The 17887-nt window shown below is 55.9% G+C and overlaps 6 protein-coding genes across 6 annotated transcripts; 1 reads left to right on the plus strand and 5 right to left on the minus strand.

Moving 5' to 3' along the window:
- Positions 1 to 597: 597 nt before the first annotated feature.
- On the minus strand, positions 598 to 1020 carry LMH87_000827 (uncharacterized protein; the record flags this gene model as incomplete). The annotated part of the gene is made up of 3 exons (XM_056198801.1): positions 598 to 606; positions 669 to 723; positions 866 to 1020. 3 exons carry the CDS (start codon positions 1018 to 1020, stop codon positions 598 to 600), a joined length of 219 nt encoding a protein of 72 aa, XP_056055714.1.
- Positions 1021 to 3429: 2409 nt separating this feature from the next.
- LMH87_000828 (uncharacterized protein) lies at positions 3430 to 4596 on the minus strand (the record flags this gene model as incomplete). Its single annotated transcript, XM_056198802.1, has 4 exons — positions 3430 to 3843; positions 3904 to 4399; positions 4478 to 4499; positions 4575 to 4596. The coding sequence occupies 4 exons, from the start codon at positions 4594 to 4596 to the stop codon at positions 3430 to 3432; spliced, it is 954 nt and encodes a 317-aa protein (XP_056055715.1).
- A 3377-nt stretch (positions 4597 to 7973) lies between these two features.
- On the plus strand, positions 7974 to 9026 carry LMH87_000829 (uncharacterized protein; the record flags this gene model as incomplete). Its single annotated transcript, XM_056198803.1, has 1 exon — positions 7974 to 9026. The coding sequence occupies one exon, from the start codon at positions 7974 to 7976 to the stop codon at positions 9024 to 9026; it is 1053 nt and encodes a 350-aa protein (XP_056055716.1).
- A 213-nt stretch (positions 9027 to 9239) lies between these two features.
- On the minus strand, positions 9240 to 10813 carry LMH87_000830 (uncharacterized protein; the record flags this gene model as incomplete). Its single annotated transcript, XM_056198804.1, has 4 exons — positions 9240 to 9517; positions 9839 to 10076; positions 10148 to 10476; positions 10651 to 10813. The coding sequence occupies 4 exons, from the start codon at positions 10811 to 10813 to the stop codon at positions 9240 to 9242; spliced, it is 1008 nt and encodes a 335-aa protein (XP_056055717.1).
- Positions 10814 to 11515: 702 nt separating this feature from the next.
- Positions 11516 to 13347, minus strand: LMH87_000831 (uncharacterized protein; the record flags this gene model as incomplete). The annotated part of the gene is made up of 7 exons (XM_056198805.1): positions 11516 to 11743; positions 11814 to 12278; positions 12342 to 12635; positions 12697 to 12879; positions 12973 to 13139; positions 13234 to 13274; positions 13340 to 13347. The coding sequence occupies 7 exons, from the start codon at positions 13345 to 13347 to the stop codon at positions 11516 to 11518; spliced, it is 1386 nt and encodes a 461-aa protein (XP_056055718.1).
- A 499-nt stretch (positions 13348 to 13846) lies between these two features.
- Positions 13847 to 17496, minus strand: LMH87_000832 (uncharacterized protein; the record flags this gene model as incomplete). Its single annotated transcript, XM_056198806.1, has 2 exons — positions 13847 to 14385; positions 14439 to 17496. 2 exons carry the CDS (start codon positions 17494 to 17496, stop codon positions 13847 to 13849), a joined length of 3597 nt encoding a protein of 1198 aa, XP_056055719.1.
- Between the last annotated feature and the right edge of the window lie 391 nt (positions 17497 to 17887).

Below are 17887 nucleotides of genomic sequence, written 5' to 3' on the forward strand. Positions count from 1 at the left end.
AAAATCCGTGGTGGTGGAGGCGGCCGGGTCCGCCAGCCACTATTACCACACAGCCCGCCTCTTATACAATGCTACGCTGTATCGATCTCCTGAAATGCTGACAAGGGCATTCCTCAGCTTCAGCAAACCACGTCTTCACAAGAACACGCAATGCTGCGTTGAGAGCATAGGCCTCTAGCCCCCGCGCGCAAAGCATCCTGATAGGTTCGAGATTACTAAGTACTAACTAACTAGTCTATTAATCAACGGTTCCCACAGGACAACTTGCGCTTGCTCCAGTGGCCAAGTCCCGGGACAAGGGGTTTCGGCCCCCGAAAGGGGGCCAGATGTCAACCCCACGCAAGAACCCGGCAGTTGTTTCCTTTTGATTCTTCTCTCCTTTCTTCTTTGGGATAGAAGCCCGAGCGTCAGGCTGTGTCTGCTAAAACTAAAGATTAGTTTCGTTGGGAACCCGGGTTCCTGGTTCTCTCGTTGCTCAATTTCGCCAGGCGCTAACAAGGCTGGGGGGGGGGGGGGGCAGACGTGGATCACCTTGACCATCTTGCACTGGGAAAGCGTTCTCTGGACCTGACCCGCCATTTACCCCTTGAGCATTTTTCAAATTGTCTAATCAAAATGTTAGGTCATTCGGCGCCATAAAGGCCAAAAGTCGAGCACTCTGTAAATACTTTGCTAGGTTCGGAGCCGGCTCTGGCCGCGGGAGTCGGCCTGGGCGACGTAGTCCTGCGTAGTTATACAGATGTGGGCCGGGCAGGAACAAGAGGACTCGCAGTTCAGAATCGGGGAGCTATCGAGCCTCTTTACGCCGTAGCCGTAAAGAAGTTGCAATAACAGAGGTACTATGAAATGCCTTTGAGAAACACACAGTTCCCCGCAAGCACTATCGACAGACATCAGCCTCGCGACTCGCTGTCGTGTGCGGTCAATGCCGTATGCGGCCGATAATTTGCCTGCAGTTTGGGCAATACGGCGGGTGGCGGCGTAGCTACAGGCCTCGGTCGTGCTGGAAACAGAGGGCATTTCTTTTTCACATCTTGTGACCGATTAATTGCTCGGGCCTTGGCACTAGACTCATTCTCGCGCATGGCTTCTGCCATTATCATTTCGAAAACGTCCGCTGCTCAATGACGCTTCATTGGGCATCCATGCGAGTACTCTCCGGCATGCGCGCGTACTTGCATACAGCGACAGCAACTAGGGAGTCTCGGCATGCACCATGCACGGCGCCCCATACGCCGACGCCGACTCAGCCTCATTCTTCGTTGACGAGCCCAGAGGGGCATGACCAAATAGCTACGCAGTAGTCTCTTCAAGAAACAGTCAATCCATCAATACAATCCTCTAGACAGCCACTCGTCCCAAAAATAGGATAAACCGGGTCCTGCAAGGAGGCGCTCTATACGTGAGAGCTGGTGGTCAGTGAAAAGACTGGTCGCGAACAGAAGCCAACTAGTCAATCGTCCGTCTGCCCGTAGGAGCTTCGGGGCGGGCCGCAGCCGTTGCCAAAAACGGTTCAAACTGAGACGGCTGAGGACGGATTCCTACCAGTAATTATCATGACTAGCAGAGAGACCAAGTCGGAAGTCGGCTCACGGGGCCGGTACGGAAAGAGAGACAGTCCCGGGTAATAGTAGGCCTGCTATTACCAGGGGCCATTTTCCTCCAAGCACCGAGGCTCTATTGCAGGCTGTATGTGCATGCAGCCATGGATGACACTAGATTACGGATAATAGACAGGCCCCGTCAACTGCAATGGCGCCAGTTCAGCCTCGCGCACCAACTTTGAAAATGTTCAGGTCTCTACACATAGTTGTTCTCTCGCTCGTCAGCCGCATGCCGTTGACGGCTCAGCTTCCATCTGGCCAGCCTTCTTCACAGAGAACAAGCCTTGTGCCGCGGACCACCAGACCTTTCGGGCCCCTTTTTCTTCATCAAAGTACTGCTATTCCAATGGGCGACAGCAAATCATTGAATGGATCGAGCTTCTCTGAATCCAGAGTCCCAATTATTTTTAACCCGGGCTCCCTCCAGAGCGGGTTCTCCAGACAGCCACATTTTCCTGCCCGTTTCCACAGTTCGTGCCTCTTTCAGCCTCCTCTGTGCAGCCTCTGTGTTTCTCCCCTCTGCAGCCAATGATCAATGGCAGACGTCGCTTCCTGTCCAGTTCATGGTCCGGTGATTCGGACACGCCCTTCTCCTTTAGCTGGGCGGCAGCTGCTCCGTTTCTCCCAAGATCCTGGACGAGCTGACGCCGAGATTTGGGACAAGGGAAAGCCACCGATGACGAGGGCGCTTTTCGGTCTGGGCGTGTTGCATCCAATCTGTTTACCCCATGCTGCTACCCAGTAAGACCCTGTGTTGTCTCTCCTCTCTCGGGACGGACCAGGATATCAATCGTACCTCGGCGGACGACCCCTCCAATGGCCATGCTTTGCTGTAAGACCAGGCGTATCCTGCCATGGCCAGTGGACGAGATGGCTCGCTTTAGTGTATGAGAGAAGCAACGAAAATGAACTCTCGCCTGAGATTGGAAAGGCCATGGACATGGTGCCCGGCGACCAAACTGTCGCGTAGAGCGTGCAAAGACAGAAAAAGGTGACATCACACTTCCCCCGCCTTGTCGGCCGTGCAACGAGGCAGGGGGGCACCAAGCCGCACGGCTAGTCAACCAACCTAGGGCGAGGCTTAGGAGCAGAGCGTCTCCGAGGCTCCAGCTAATAAGAGACATGCTATAGTGATACGGCAAGACATGCGGCCTGGCTCTCTTCATTGGTCCCTGCACCCGCGCCTCTTTCAGGGGAGGCAGCCGTCAGCCCTGCGTAGGCGCGGGTCATTGGGGCAGCTGTCTTGTAGGTTGTGCCACCTAGTTATCTCCTTAAAAACGTTCCTGTTCCTCGTAACATCCCAGGCCAGCTGAATGCCAGCGCATCGGCTGTCCTTGCCGGATCCACCACAACGGGGAACTGCCCAAGGTAAGAGAGAGGAAGGGGGATTCGTCGTCCAAAGACGCCTCGTGATACCGTGGACAGTCAACTACCATCAACTTCCCCTTTCTGTCTTGCTCGATCACATTTTTCATGGATTATGTAATGTTATGCATTGATGCCTCGTTTCTGTCGTTCAGAAAAGATCTTGACATGGCAAAGTTGGCCGACGCCTACTACAGTACTACAAATACTATCTCCATATCCATTGCCAGAACCGAGGTCCACCATAGTAAGGGTGTGCGTAGTGGCAGAAATTGTTTTCAGTTGAACATCTATAAAAAAAACAGTAAGACATGTACCCATATCCGAAAAACAAATCACAGCAGTCAGAAAAATGACCTAGCCTTGATGTACCCAGTGAGACGCCATGCAAACCCTCATATACTGAAAAACACAAAAGAGAACGCCCCAACTAGAAGCAAACAGTCAAGCGTCCTCTTCTTTAGCGCGTCTCGGAATAGTCATTCAGCGCAACGCACACGGCGCCTCTGTGGTGCCCATTGTATTGCCGGATAATCTGCTGGCTGTGCAGCTCCCAGAGGCGCGCGTAATGATCCGAGCACGCAGTGACAAGATACGCAGAGTCGGCGCTAAATGCACAGTCCCAGACCCAGCGCTGGTGCCCTGTGAGCGTGGCCTCGAGCGGCAACGACTTGGGCTGCTCGCCGGGCTTGGACGAGCTGTCCTTGATCTCCCAGATCTTGGCCGTGTGGTCCGCGCTGCAGGTTGCCAGCTTCTTGACGTCGGGCGATAGCAGAATGCGGGTAATGTACTCTTTGTGTGCTGAAAATTGCGTCACGGGCACCATGCGGGTGCCATTGTATTCCTGTTCAATCTTCCAAATGAAGACGTTGCCCTGCTCCGACTGTCAGTATAACACATCAACGAAAGGCAAGTTTATGCGCGCGACACTTACGCTGTTGTTGGCGGCGCAGAGCAGCGTGCCATCGCTCGCCACCGTGACGCTCGACACGGACACGTCGGCCTCGGGCGTCAGCTCGTGAGCGCAGGTGTTCTCGGCCAGGTCCCAGACGCGGACGTAGCCGGAGCGGTCGCAGCTAATGATCTCGCCCTGGTTGGGGTGGATGACGACGTCGTTGGCGGGGCAGCCGTGGCTGTAGCTGCGCTGGATGGTGCCGGTGCGCGTCTCCCAGATTTTGACGGTGCCGTCCTCGGAGCTCGTCACCATCCACTTGCCCTCGCAGTGGAAGGCGACGCCGGTGATGTTACCCGTGTGGCCCTCAAAGGTCAGCAGCGGGCTCGGGTTGGTCGACTTGATGTCGTAGAGCTTGACGGACTGGTTGCCGGCCGCGGCGAGGTAGCGCTTGTCAGGCGAGATGCAAAGGCGGTTGACCTGCGAGTCGGGGTGCTGGATCGTGCGGGAGCAGATGCCGGAGAGCGCCTCCCAGAATCTGGAGGGTGTTAGTCGTCGCAAATCGCAAGGAAAGGGGAGGCGTTTGGGGGTCGACCGCCGGTTGAGGGGAGCTTGCCTGATTGTGTGGTCGTAACCGGCTGGGGCGCACAGCCAACTGGTCAGCTTGGGTGGTGCCTAGAGGGGCCGGGAAAGCGTCGACGGCGATGACGAACCTGTGCAGAGAATCACCGACATGGTGGGCGGTGGCTGGGCCGGCACGCTATCCCGCAGAGACGTGCGAGACGCCTGGCTTGTGACGGAGGGAATGGCAATATACCGATGCTGGCTGCGAGATGCAGAGCTGTCGAGGTGATGTTGTGTGAGGCAGCGTTTGCGCCCGCGAAAGCTCCCATGACATCTGAACCTGGTGTGGAGCCCCGCAAGCCGGCGGTACCTCGACCCCGGACAGCTAACGAGCGTTGCGCGCGTGCTCAAAGCAGTGGCATCTGGCTAGTAACAAAAAAAAGTTATCAAAAATTCTGTAAATAATTACATGGCTTTGAATCATCATAGATAGTTTCTCGGCTGCTAAGCGCGTCCATCTAGCTCCTCATGTTGTCAGCGAAAGCACTGTGCTTGTCTACATTATGTTAGCTGCGCTTCGCGACAAGACCGTGGTGCTTGTGACGGCACTGACGCATGCAATAATCAACGCAAGCCTCCAATTTTCAGAATTGCGAGATAATGTGATGCTCTCTTGTATAACTGTGCCAAGCATGGCTGTTTAACGCTGGACGTTGTCTGATTCAGGGTTGCAGCTTTCACGCCGTTGTATTGATGGTATGCATTGGGCAACTATGCATTGGGTAGCTGTCTATCGTATCATTCATCATTCGTCATCTTTCCCACTCCAGTGTCATGTCTGGGACCCAGAGCCCGGCTTCGCTTGGCTTCCTGATTCCCGTTGCCCAGATCCCTGGCGCCCCCCCGACGAGCCTCCCTGCGTGTTCTGGCTGCCTGCTATCACGGAGGCTGGCAGGTCTGTGTATCGCAATCGGCGCAGGCTCACAGCCTGCTCGCTCGTATATCCGGGTGGCACCATGCGTACCATGGCGCCTCCGCAATATCGGCACTCGGAAGCACTGTCGCGAAAGGAAAAGTCAGCAACGGCGGCGAGAGCGTCTGGGCAGATCATTGGCCTACGTTCTTAGACTGCACATAATGCAGGGCACCGGGGTGTAGCCCAGAAGCATCCCAACGTGGTATTCTTCGTGAAGTCTCGACATGGCGTCGCAGTATTTGCCGCGAGGGATCGTCGTTAGGTCAAGTCGTAGACGAGACGGGGGCGGCCGTTAAAAGGTCGACGACGACTGGCAGTAGAAGAATACGCAGACAAGTACGGAAGGAGGAGAAATTGGAGTTGCCGTCCGGAACATAAGCTTACTTTGTTATTCAAAGTTAAGCACAGCGGACCAAGTATCACAGGGTAAACTCTTCTGATGATTGGGCCTTCCACAGCACGAAAGACGTTGTCCGACACATCAAGTTGACGCAGCAGTCCCCGTCGCCAAAATTTGTCGGAGCTTGTACCAAATTTGTGAAATCAGAGTGTCGTATTATTTCAACTTGTAGTTCCGAGTCTGTAACAGCCCTTTCAGATGTTTTTTTTTTTTTCAACAGCTCTTTCGGCTAGGAGATTCCGATGGAACAGAGTTCGCCAAGAGTGACTTGGCCACGGGTGGCGGAAGAAAAGTCTACACGGTCTCGCACGAAATTTCCAATAAACACTTGATACGTGGTCGTACGACACTCGCCACTGCCATTGCAAGGACAGCGGCGGCCGGCTGCCGTTCCTCGGTGGCACTTGTTTGGGTCGCACCCGCGGCGGGATAGGTAAGTAGCTAGGCCCCATTCCACAATGCCGAAACGGCTGTCGAAGAATGGCGCCAGGGACTGGACAGCTTCCCAAATAGAGTTTGAACATGTCAAAAAAGAAGAACGAATAGGATCCAGCGTACGTTGCTGGTTCGTTTCAGAGTAAGGATATGCAAGTGTGATGGGGAGAGGGGGGGGGGGACCGTCCAAGCGCAGACCAGCCCTACTCCATAACGGTCAGTCACGTTCCCAACATTTGGGGTGCATGCCGCGGCCAAGACTCAAGATAATAAAGATAAGTAAAGGGAAAGAGAAGGGAAACCTCAGAGGATGATGACGAGGAATTGTGAAACCTCAAATTGCGGTCGCGAATGGAAGCGGGGACCGGCACTTCCGCGACCGGAACCTTTGGTGAATATTACAGGTACATGGGCAACACAGGGAAACTTTTGTCCTCGGCTTGCGTCTATTTCTCTCTGTCGGTCGTCCCGTGTCTCTCTCTCTCTCTGTGCAATGAGCACATGTGTGTTAAGAATTTTATATGCGAAAAGTCTGTCTGCCGGCGGTGGCGAAAGAGCAAAGAGCGAGAGGGCTGTTTGATGTCTTCTGGCAACGACTGATTTAAAGTTTTTCCACGCTTCACTCTTCCAAGAACCATTCCATCCTCAGAAGGGGTATATCTTCGAGAATCTCTTAATAATAGGAAGCAAGTATTACATGCCAGCACTTTGAACGAACTATTGGATACAGACCAGATGCAACGACATGCTATGAGAAGAGCAAAGAGGGAAGGGGGAAAAAACACAGAAGACCTTTCGGGGATGGTGCTTTTAGTGCGTAGTTCTGTTTTGCCCGCAGCGCTCCTGTCAAGCTTTAAACAATTCAACGAGCCACCACCGGCCGGACATGTCCGGGAACGTGTCGGCACTCCTCGCTGGTGGCTGGTTACTCAGGAGTCACCGCAGCGGGCCACCAATTTAAGGTTGCGTTGTACATTTACTCGAGAAGCGGTAAGAAAAAGAAGGGTTCAACGTGGAAGAATTGCAGCAGTAGACCGGATGAAAGCGCCAGAGAGAGAAAACGGACCCGGCGGGAATCAGTCGGGGCTACTCACTTGTGCGGCTGCGCCGCTGTCATTCAGTAGCTTTGTCCATGAAGACACCAAAACTGTCTGTAGCGTTATGGCGCGGGCAATTGGAAGAGTGCTTATCTGATCCGCTTCAGTATAACTCTTGGCGCTCTATGGTCGCTTACTCGTGGCATCGCCCGATGACTTTGTGTTCTCACCACCGTTCCGGCTTCCCAGGCCATGTTGATGTGCCAGCAGTATGTGTAAACAATGATATTGCTATCGTGTCCCCATGGTTTTACATGTTAAATCGCCTGCATGCGGCGGCACATTTTGCCACGCTTTCGGCTTCCCAACACTGACTACGCCGGCTATCGGCAGTGGCTGCATGGCTTCTGTCAGAACGCGTTGCGATGCGCATCGACAGAATGACGAGAAAAACTGGCATACTAATTTAAACCAACTGAACTACCTACCCATGGGAAAAAAAAAAAGAAGCCACCCTCACCGAACCTACCCGCTGTCCGTCCACTGCCGACAACTCGCCGACGCATCGCCGCCCAGCGCCGCCCCGCACCCGGCATTCAACCTCCGCCCAGGTAACTCTCTCTCTCCACAAAGATCTCTCCCCGCGCCCTCTTCAACACCCGTCTACATCTCATCTCATCTCAGCAGGGGCTTTTCTAGCATGAGCAGACCCGTCCTGCGCTTCATCACCTCCAAGCCCAGCTTCTTCCTCTCCCGCAGCCGACGGACGGCCCAACGCAGCCCCGCGCCTTTCGCTCATCGGCAACACCTCACCCATCCCAGGTCCTGCTTCTCATCCTCCCGCCGCAGGATGGCCGCTTCATACACGCCGAGCCCGGTGCTCAAGATGCCTCGCGTCACCATTGCCTGCATCCAGCTCGCCTCCGGCGCCGACAAGGCCGCCAACCTCGCGCACGCCGCGTCGCAGGTCGCCAGCGCGGCATCCACCGGCGCCAAGATTGTCGTCCTGCCCGAGTGCTTCAACTCGCCCTACGGCACCAGCTTCTTCCCGACCTACGCCGAGGTCCTGCAGCCGTCCCCGCCTTCCGCCGAGCAGGCGCCCTCCTACCACGCGCTGTCCGCCATGGCCCGCGACAACGGCGTCTACCTCGTCGGCGGCTCCATCCCGGAGCTCAACCCCGCGACGGGCAAGCACTACAACACATCCCTCACCTTTGGGCCCGACGGCGCGCTGCTCGCCACGCACCGCAAGGTGCACCTCTTTGACATTGACATTCCCGGCAAGATCACGTTCAAGGAATCCGAGGTCCTCACCGCGGGCGACGACATCACCCTCGTCGACCTGCCCGAGTACGGCACCATTGCCGTCGCCATCTGCTACGACGTGCGCTTCCCGGAGCTCGCGACCGTGGCGGCGCGCAGGGGCGCCTTTGCGCTCATCTACCCGGGCGCGTTCAACCTGACGACGGGCGCGCTGCACTGGGAGCTGCTGGCGCGCGCGCGCGCCGTGGACAACCAGCTGTACGTGGCCATGTGCAGCCCCGCGCGCAACATGGACGCGAGCTACCACGCCTGGGGCCATAGCATGGTGGTGAGCCCCATGGCCAAGGTGATGGCCGCGGCCGACGAGCGCGAGACGGTCGTGAGCGCCGAGCTGGTGAGCGACGAGATTGAGGAGGCGCGGCGAAATATCCCGCTGCGTACGCAGAGGCGCTTCGATGTGTATCCAGATGTAGCCCAGGGGAAGCAGTAAGAAAAGAATACAATATGCCCAAAGTAGCTGGTACATAAAAGCTGGGGTTGCGTCACTGTAATTTTATTCAAGTCAAAATGCGAGTGGGAAATGGTTGAGGTTCAATCTTTCATGTATTGCCTCTGATTATATGGTCCATAAACTAAACATTTATATCCTTTCTGATGGTATATTTTTCTCCGGCTCACTACCCCGTTACCAAGCAGGCAGCATCTATTGCAGGGCCTTCTTGGCAAAGTTGGGCAGGACAAAGCTGGCCTTGTGAATCTCGGCGTTGTAGTAGCGGCACTTGGCGTCCTCCTCGGCAGCGGTCCAGGAGCGGACGGGCACCTTGACGTCGCGGTTGGCGTCCTTGGAGCAGACCATGAAGCCAATCTGGCCCGAGGGGTAGGTGGGGATGGTGGTGTAGGCGTACTCGACGACGGGGAAGATCTCCTTGCAGTCCTGCTTGAGCTTGGTGATGAGGGCGAGGTGAAGCCACTGGTTCTCAGCTGCAGCGAAGAAAAAGTTAGCGTCGGTCGATGGGGAGCAATGGTAATTTATAAAGAAAGAAGCAGCTTCTTATAAAGCCGCAGCAAAAAGGCCCTTGCCATGACGAACGGAACTACGCGATGGCAATTTGGGGGGCCTTGGAAAAGCCAAAGCACTCGCTTTTTGGGCGGACGACTCTAGGAGCAGGGGAGGGCAGCTGACGAGAGACACGCTTCCTAGAGTCGGAAAGGCCATGCCTGCTCGTGACTGTCCTCAACCGTGGCCCATCATCAAGACGCGCGCCGCCAAACCTTTCCGCTGATAAAAATGAGACATACAACCTTGGGTAGTGATGACGCCGCCCTCGCGGAGGGCGTCGTGGAGGAGCTGGAAGTAGGGCTTCTGGAAGAGGCTCTCGGCGGGGCCCTCGGGGTCGGAGGAGTCGGTGATGATGACGTCGAAGCTGTTCTTGTAGTCGTTGAGGAACTTGAAGCCGTCGCCGATGTGGACGGTGCTCTTGGCGTGAGTGAGGCCAGCGGCCATCTCGGGGAGGAACTCCTTGGAGACACGGGGGACGGCCTAAAGTTTGATATCCTGTGTCAGCTGCTGTGCGGCTACCTAAGCCACTGTATGGGAAAAGGCAAATATACCTCGTCAATGTCGCAGAGAATGGCCTCCTCGACGCAGTCGTGCTTGACGACCTCGCGCAGGACGCCGCCGTCGCCGCCGCCAATGACGAGCACCTTCTTGGGGTTGGGGTGCGAGTTCATGGCGAGGTGGGTGATCATCTCCTGGTAGGAGAACTCGTCGCGCTCGGTGCACTGGATGACGTTGTCGAGGACGAGGACGTGGCCGTAGTCGGTCGACTTGAAGACGAGCACGTCCTGGTACTTGGACTTTTCGTGGTGCAGCACCTTCTCGACCTTGAGGGTCATGGCCTGGCCGGGCCACATGTTGGAGATTTCGCGGAACCAGCCATCTGGGGGAATGTCAGCATGGGACATGCAATTCAAAGCTTTCTTCCTTCCCAATCTCCCCCTTTGCGATAGCTTCACTCCTCCTCCTTCGTCATCAGCGAGGAGGGGCAGCAGCAACAGCGGGGCAGCTCAATTTTTCCTCTTTAGTGTGTGTAAACAGAAGGGGGGAAACGTACCCTTGATGGTAGGGTGAGTAATTTCAGACATCTTGTATGTGTGTATGGGGGCCGGAAAGGACCAATGCGAATATGAAGAGGAAGAAGAGGTAAAACGTGTTGATGAAGGAAAGAAAAACGAGAAATGGCGCGTCCAGAGTCGAGCTGCAAAAGTTTTCCTCATGCAGAGGCGTGTGTACAGATGCCCAATGATAGTTTGGCGGGGTAACTTGACAAAAAAATTGAGTCGCAGCTATGATTTTTTTTTTGGGGCCGTCGTCACTTGGCGGGGCACACATCGCAAGACGGGAGCCCGCGGAACGACGTCTGTGAAGGCTATTGCCCAGAATAGGAAATTTCAAGAGAATTGTGATGGAGGACGTCCTCGGTTTGAAAGCGGCTAAGACCTGCCTCCTCTGACATGTCTGGCTGCGGTGCTGTACCCTTTTGCCGACTTCATCAGCTATTGTCTCTGCCCCCACTGCATTGCGTCTCGATGCGGTATCCGACAGTCCGGGCCTCGAGCCGCCTAAGTGCTCGTGGTGTTTCATGCCAGCCAGGTAGGTAAGGTAGGTAATGAAGTGGTGGCATTGCTATGATCGATCGCATGCCTGTGTGTGTTTCACACACCAATGTACTTCTCCCGCAGTATCACTCGTTGCATCATCAGGACCCCATCCATATTCTTCTGTCCATTCTCTCGCGTCAAGGTTAAAAAGTTCTTTCAATTTGCTCAAGGTCATCCATATGCCATTCATAAAAAAAGCTTTCAAAAGAAGAAACGCCAACAGGCTATCCCATTGTCTCGCAATTGGGTGCCGATTCGTAGCCACATGATAAAGCAAGTCCAAATCTCAGAAACGCGCGCCTAAATAAAAAATCCAGCCTAGGTCATTCGTCGGTCGTTATCCGCACTCGCCGGCTCTGCCGTGTCTCCCTTCAAATAGTCTTCATTCTCCGCCGCTTCATACTCGGCAATCAAGTCACCCACCACTTCGCGCGCCTCGTCAAACTCGTTTAGATTCTCGGAAAACGGCGCCGTCTTCTTGTACCCCTCCATGAAGGCATTGCGCTTGCGCATGCCGTCGTACTGTTTTACGATGCGTTTGAAGAGCTGTTGAGAACACAAAAATTAGTGTCTGTGCAGATGAGGCAATATAGGCGCACACAAAGAAGATACTTACGGTAGCGATAGATGTATGATTTGCCAGCATCAGGCCGCTCACCCGGTGGCTCATGGGCGTGTACGGACTCCTCTTGGTCAGCGCCACCTGGATGCTCGCGGGACCCCACGGGATGAACGTCGCCAGCTTGCGCTCGCGGATGCGCAGCAGGCTCTTGTGCACGTCGGTCGGGTCGACCTCACCCTGGATCACGTTCAGGATGGAAATGTAGCAGCTCTTCTTGGCCGGCACCGTCGACACCATGCGGTTCTTGGGCTGCAGCAGCCGGCGCATCACGTCCAGCACCGTCGTCTTGCGCACCGTCTTGGCCTGCTCCACCTGGTCCCCGGTGAATGGTGTGTACGCCGTCATGAGGAAGTGGCAGCGCGGCGTCGGGATGAGCGATGCGAGGATGCTGACGAGGTCGTTGTGCATGTACCCCGGGTAGCGGAGCGTGGTTGTGCTCGCCGACATGACGGTTGATACCTAGCCAAAAGAATGTTAGAGATTTTATCACGAGTTGCACAAAAAAAAACACGGGAAACGTACAAGCTGGTTGGTTTGTTGGAAAGACGGCTTCTCGACGTGCAGTCGGTCGGCCGAGATGCGCGACAGCGCACCATTGTCGAGCACCACGACCGAGTCGGCATTCTGCGTCAGGCGGCGCATGGACAGGATGCTGTTGTACGGGTGCACTACCACGTCGCCCGCGTTGGTCGTGTCCGGGAACACGGAGTACGTCTGGATAATCTTCTTCGGAAACTGGTCGTTGAGCCGCTCGAGCAGAAACGAGCCGAGGCCGGAGCCCGTGCCGCCCGCAATCGAGTGCAGCATCATGAAGCCCTGTGGCAGTCAGCATTTCGCGCAGTCATGATGCAGAGCGACGGGAAAGCAGAGGGCCTACCTCCAGAGAGTCGCTGCCGTCCGCTTCGCGGTCTATCATTTCTACTATCTCCTCATAGACCTCCTCGCCGCTTTGGTAGCCGTCTCCCCAGTTGTTGGCCGCGCCCATGCCATTCTTGCCAATGTAAAAGTTTTCGGGGTTGTAGATGTTCTTGTAAGGGCCCGTCTGGATGCCGTTGATGACCTGTCGAGCACAAGTTAGCCTCTGGCCCTCTGTTTCCTCTCCACGCCGCAGCTCCAGGCCAAGTCGGCGCCCTGCACTGGACTGTTAGCGTACCCTTGGTTCTAGATCAATCAGGATCGCGCGCGGGATATATCGCGTGTCGTCGCTCTGGTAGTAAAACACGTCCTTGCGGTCGCCGCCCTCGGTCGCAAAGTCCTCGAGGTTGCCGTCTTGGCTGATGCCGTGTTCTTGGCAGAGCTGCTGCCAGAACTGACTTCCAACTATCGTCGTCCAGAAGTTAGCACATGACTATCCCCTTCATTCACTGTTGCATCCTCCGCCATTCTGCGCTGTCGCGAGGGGTCCAAAACTGACTGCTGTTGCCGCACTGTCCAGCCTGGATCGTGATAATCTCCCTGTAAATCAAGGACCAGTAAGTAGATGCCGCAATATCCATGTATAGGCTTTGTCGCATCCGTACCGTGGCATTTTGTCCGGCTGCTGCAAAGGTCGTCGATTGGGTCGCTGTTGAGCTCACAATCGTTGCGGGTTTGGGAAACGCGACGCGCACCAAGCTTGCCCCGCGAAACTCTGAGCACACTTCCGGGTGGAAACCGGCAGCCCCTCTCCACCACCTCGAGACACAAGCTTGCAACGACATGCCGACACTACATTCTACAAATTATCACAGTCGACAGAAAAGCTCATAATTATTCATATCAAAAGCAAACGCGTATATTTCCCTTTTGTGGGCATTGATACATATAAACAGAACGGCTAAAACGGCCTCCCTCATTTGACAGATTGCCCAGTAATATAACAAGTAAAAAAGCCTTCGATGCTTTGAAAACGCCGTTGATGCTAACCAGTAATAAAAAGAAGTACTATACCTTTTTGTTCTCCTTGCGGCTGTAGACCCTAGCCGTCTAAAATGCTATTTCCAGGCCCGTAGGCCGAAACAAAACCCGATTCCGACACCAGTATTACTTTACTCGTCCTTCTTATTATGCACCTTGTTCTCCTCCAAAGCCTCTGCCAACGCCTGAGCAATCTCTTTGGTCTTAACTTGCAACATCCATGTCTCCAGTCCGTCGCCGGCATCGTTAGCTGTGGCCAGGCGCACGTACTTCTCGTTTGGTGCGTATTTGATATCAGGCAGTAGTGCCTTATTGAGGGCAACATTGCCTCTTGGCTCCGCTCGCAGCAGTAGACGCACCGCATTTGTCTCCTTGTGTTTCAGCACACGCAACGGTCCGATTCCCTTTGTCGACCACGGGCTTTTGGACTTGGGCTTGTCATCGCCATCAGATTGGTCTTCAGGTGATACCCACGCGAGTACCTTGGCCCGTACTTCATAGACAGTCTCCTCCTCAGATTCGGCGCCTTCCGTAAGGTTAATCTGTTCGTGTTTCTCTCCTTCTTCGTCGTTTCCGTCCTTGCTTGCTTCAGCTTGCACTCCGGGTTCCGGAGTGCCCGCGGCTGGCGTCGTCGCCAAGCTCGAGCCCCCTGCAATATTCAACGGCGAGTCTACAGCCGACGCTTTAGCGGGGCGATTTTCCGGTGCGCAAATGAGGACTTACTGGTCCCGGTGGTAGAGGATCCACCGATTGGAGGCTGCAGACTGGCACTGAAGGACGGTGCGGCCTGGCTCGAGCCAAACATGTTGCTACCACCCTGCGGCTGAGCGGGAGGGGCAGCAGTGAAGTTCAAGCCTGGAGCACCGCCCGCAGACGCGCCGCCAAACAGCGGCGTGGAGCTGCCAGAAACCTGGTTGCTGCCTCCAAACGTAGATCCTCCTCCATTAGGAGCAGGGGCGCCTCCCGGACCGCCAAATTGAAAGGGTGTCGATGATCCTGACGCTGGCGCTGTGGCGCCACCACCGAAGCTAAACATGCCGCCGCTCGAGGGGTTGGCAGGTTGGCTGCTGCCAACAGCATTGCCGGAAAATGGGTTGTTGAAGCTAGTAGTGGCGCTGCTGTCGCCAGCACTGCCTGCGCCACCAGCGGAGAAGTTGAATCCGAAGCCGCTCGGACCATTGTTTGTGGAAGGCGTAGCTCCAAACGAAACCGATGTGCTGCTGTTGGCCGCGGCACCGAACAAGTTTACAGAGGGTGCGCTCGGTACGCTGGATGCGGCGCCAAAGGTGAAGGAGCCAGGTGCAGATGAGGTTCCGCCAGTCAACGCCTTCTTCGCAGGAGACTGCTCGTCTTGCTTCATCGGGCTGCCAAACAGGGCAGCAGAGTTGGCATTGGCCTCGGGCGACTTAGGTGCGAAAAGAGGCTTTGCAGATGTGGGCTGCGCAGTGGAAGAGTTCGAGTTGCCGCCAAAGCTGAACATGGATGCGGCAGGGGCGGGAGCAGTGGCAGCCGGTGCGTCAGTCTTCGCGTCAGTCGTGGGAGCAGTAGCGCCAAACAGTGGCTTAGAGGGGGCAGCAGAAGCGCTACCAAACAGATTCGTAGTAGTTTTGGAGCTCGGAGCGCCAAATTGTGGTGCAGCGATCGTTGGTGCTGAAGACTCTGTGGAAGCAGGTTTAGCCGGCTCGGTCGGCTTGGCGCCAAAGAGCGTCGACGACTGCATCACCGGTGTAGGCTCTTTAGACTTGTCCGAGCCGCCGAACATATTCGAGGCCGTAGGCTTAGCAGCAGCCGCACCAAACAGATTTGAAGCGGGTTTAGTGGGTTCAGTAGCTGCATCAGGAGTCGTCGCACTAGGTTTGGCACCAAACAGTCCCGTCGATGCAGTCGAGCCGGAAGGCTTAAATTCGAACGCCGGCTTCTTAGAGGGCTGGGAGTCGTTCTCCTTGTCAGACTCGCCTCCGTCTTTGCTAGAGTCCGCAACAGGGGCAGTGGAAGCAGCAGGCTTTTCAGCAGTGGCTGGCTTGGCACCGAAGAGGTTAGATGGAGCGGTGCTTTTGGGAGCAAAAATATTGCTGGCGCCAGAAGCAGGGGCGGCAGCCTCTTCAGTAGACTCTGCTGGTTTGGGAGCACCAAATAGGCCGGACATCGCTGGAGCCGCAGGCTTTGCGCCAAAAAGACCAGACGTGTTGGGGGCCTGCGAGCCGCCGAAAAGGTTGCTGCTCTGCGAGGCTGACGGGGCGAATTTCAAAGGCGTGGTGCTGGGGTTCCAGGTCTTGTCCGCAGGCGCGGGAGTCTCGCCAGGCGACTGGCTAGGTTCAGCAGCACGGACGGGTTCACCATTGTTGCCCTTGGTTACACGGTCGAACAGGCTGCGGGCTGGGGTGCTCTCACGAGTGGAGTCACCAGCTGTTTCCTCAACTGCACTGGCATCAGCACTGGGTTCCTCGCTCTGCTCTGCATCCGGACTTTCATCCTCCTCAGAATCAGCGTCGCTCTCAGCATCAGCATCAGCTCCGCTATTTTTGGCAGAGCTAGCATCAGACAAATACCCGAAGATGTTGCCGCCTCCTGCAGGAGCAGCAGCAGCGGGAGCTTGTCCAGCGGCAGCCTTGATGTTGGTGAAGACGGAGCGAGCCAAGCCACCAGCGGCAGACTTGGGAGCAAACGGGTTCGGCTTGGGGGCAGGAGCCTCGGCAGGCTTGTTGGCAATCTTCTCGAAAAGAGCCTTGGTCGCAGAGGGCGTGGATCGCTTGAGGGGCTGGTCCTCCTCGCCAGCAGAGGCTTTGCGCTTATTCTTGCCAGCGGGCTGAGGCGTAGCAATGGGGGGTGGCGCTTCTTGGCCAACCTTGTCGGTGGTTTGACGTTTGCCGAAGCTGCTGGCATTGCTGCTCGCCATGTCTTTGGTCAGATCCTCATCGGCCTTGCGCTTCTTGGATGGGGCGGACTTGGTAGGAGTCGCAACTGGGACTTCCACTTCCTCCTCCTCTGGCTCGGGGAGGCCGTGCTCGCGGCGCCATCTCTTGAGGACCTCTTTCGAGGGCTTGACGTTTTGAAATTCGTAGAGGCCGTATCGCAGCAGGATGATGCTCCTACTCTTCTCAAATTCTTTGGCAAAGTTAACAACATTCAGCTTCCAGTCCTTTCGCGCGAAAATCTCATTGGCGGCATATTTCAGACGGCGGAGATCGAGAATGCAGAAGAACTGCCTGCGCTGCTCTTCGTCAAGATCAGGAGGGCAAAGGTGGGCAAGGAACTGGTCGGCATAGATGGAACCCTTTGAGTTCCATTCCTTGGGAACCTTGTTGGCAAGGAGCTCGCCGGTAAGCTCCCGCGGTGGCGACGAGATACGCATGGGGAAGAGGTCCTTGTCTGACGTCTTGGCGGCCATTCCGCGCGGCGCAGCACTGGCTGTGGATTCTCTGTAGACTCGCGATGGCTCGGGGGTCGCGCCGGGGGCAAAGACTTTTTTCATCGTGCTCTGCGGCAAGTTCGGCGAGAAGAGGCCGGAGGGCGGCGCCTCCGACAGGGCCGAGGCCTGAAAAATGTTTCGACCTGTCGAGATGGAGCTCGTGTGAAGAGGGTTGGACGGCGTATCGTTTCGATTGGAAAAGAACCTGCGCGACGGCGCAGACTGGGGAGTGCCGAGATGCTTTGACGGTCCATTGGCGAACGGCGAAGCGCCATAGGCGCGTTTCGCAAACGGCAGCGGTGGACGGGCTCGCGGCGTGCCATTTGTGGCTGGCGCGGCGTCGCCATCGCCAGGCAAGGCAAAGGTGACCATTGTGCAGGATTCGAGTCGGAGCGCGCGTGGCGAATGCGAAGCAGCCTATCAGTCTCTTGGCAACGAATAATGAAATGCGACGCGAGATGATGCAAAAGCAGAAAACCAGCGTCAAGGGAAATGTTCGCGTTGCACAGATGCAAAGGTTAGTCGTCGCGTCTCGAGGCCACCACCGTGCTGAAAAGTTTCCCCAGACTGCAGTGTTCCTAAGGGGTGCCTGTCGGGTTGCCACGGGCGACACAGACGATCAGAATGAAGAAAACCGTCCCGTTGATGCAGCAGTTTGATGTTTGTGCTACAGGAGTCGATGCATGAGGATGGGACGGCCCTGGTGGATGAAGAAACACCGGCGCACAAGGATGGGTTGGGCCTGGCTTTGGTGTCGTGTTGT

This window comes from Akanthomyces muscarius, chromosome 6, assembly GCF_028009165.1.
Source record: "Akanthomyces muscarius strain Ve6 chromosome 6, whole genome shotgun sequence".
Classification (NCBI taxonomy): domain Eukaryota; kingdom Fungi; phylum Ascomycota; class Sordariomycetes; order Hypocreales; family Cordycipitaceae; genus Akanthomyces; species Akanthomyces muscarius.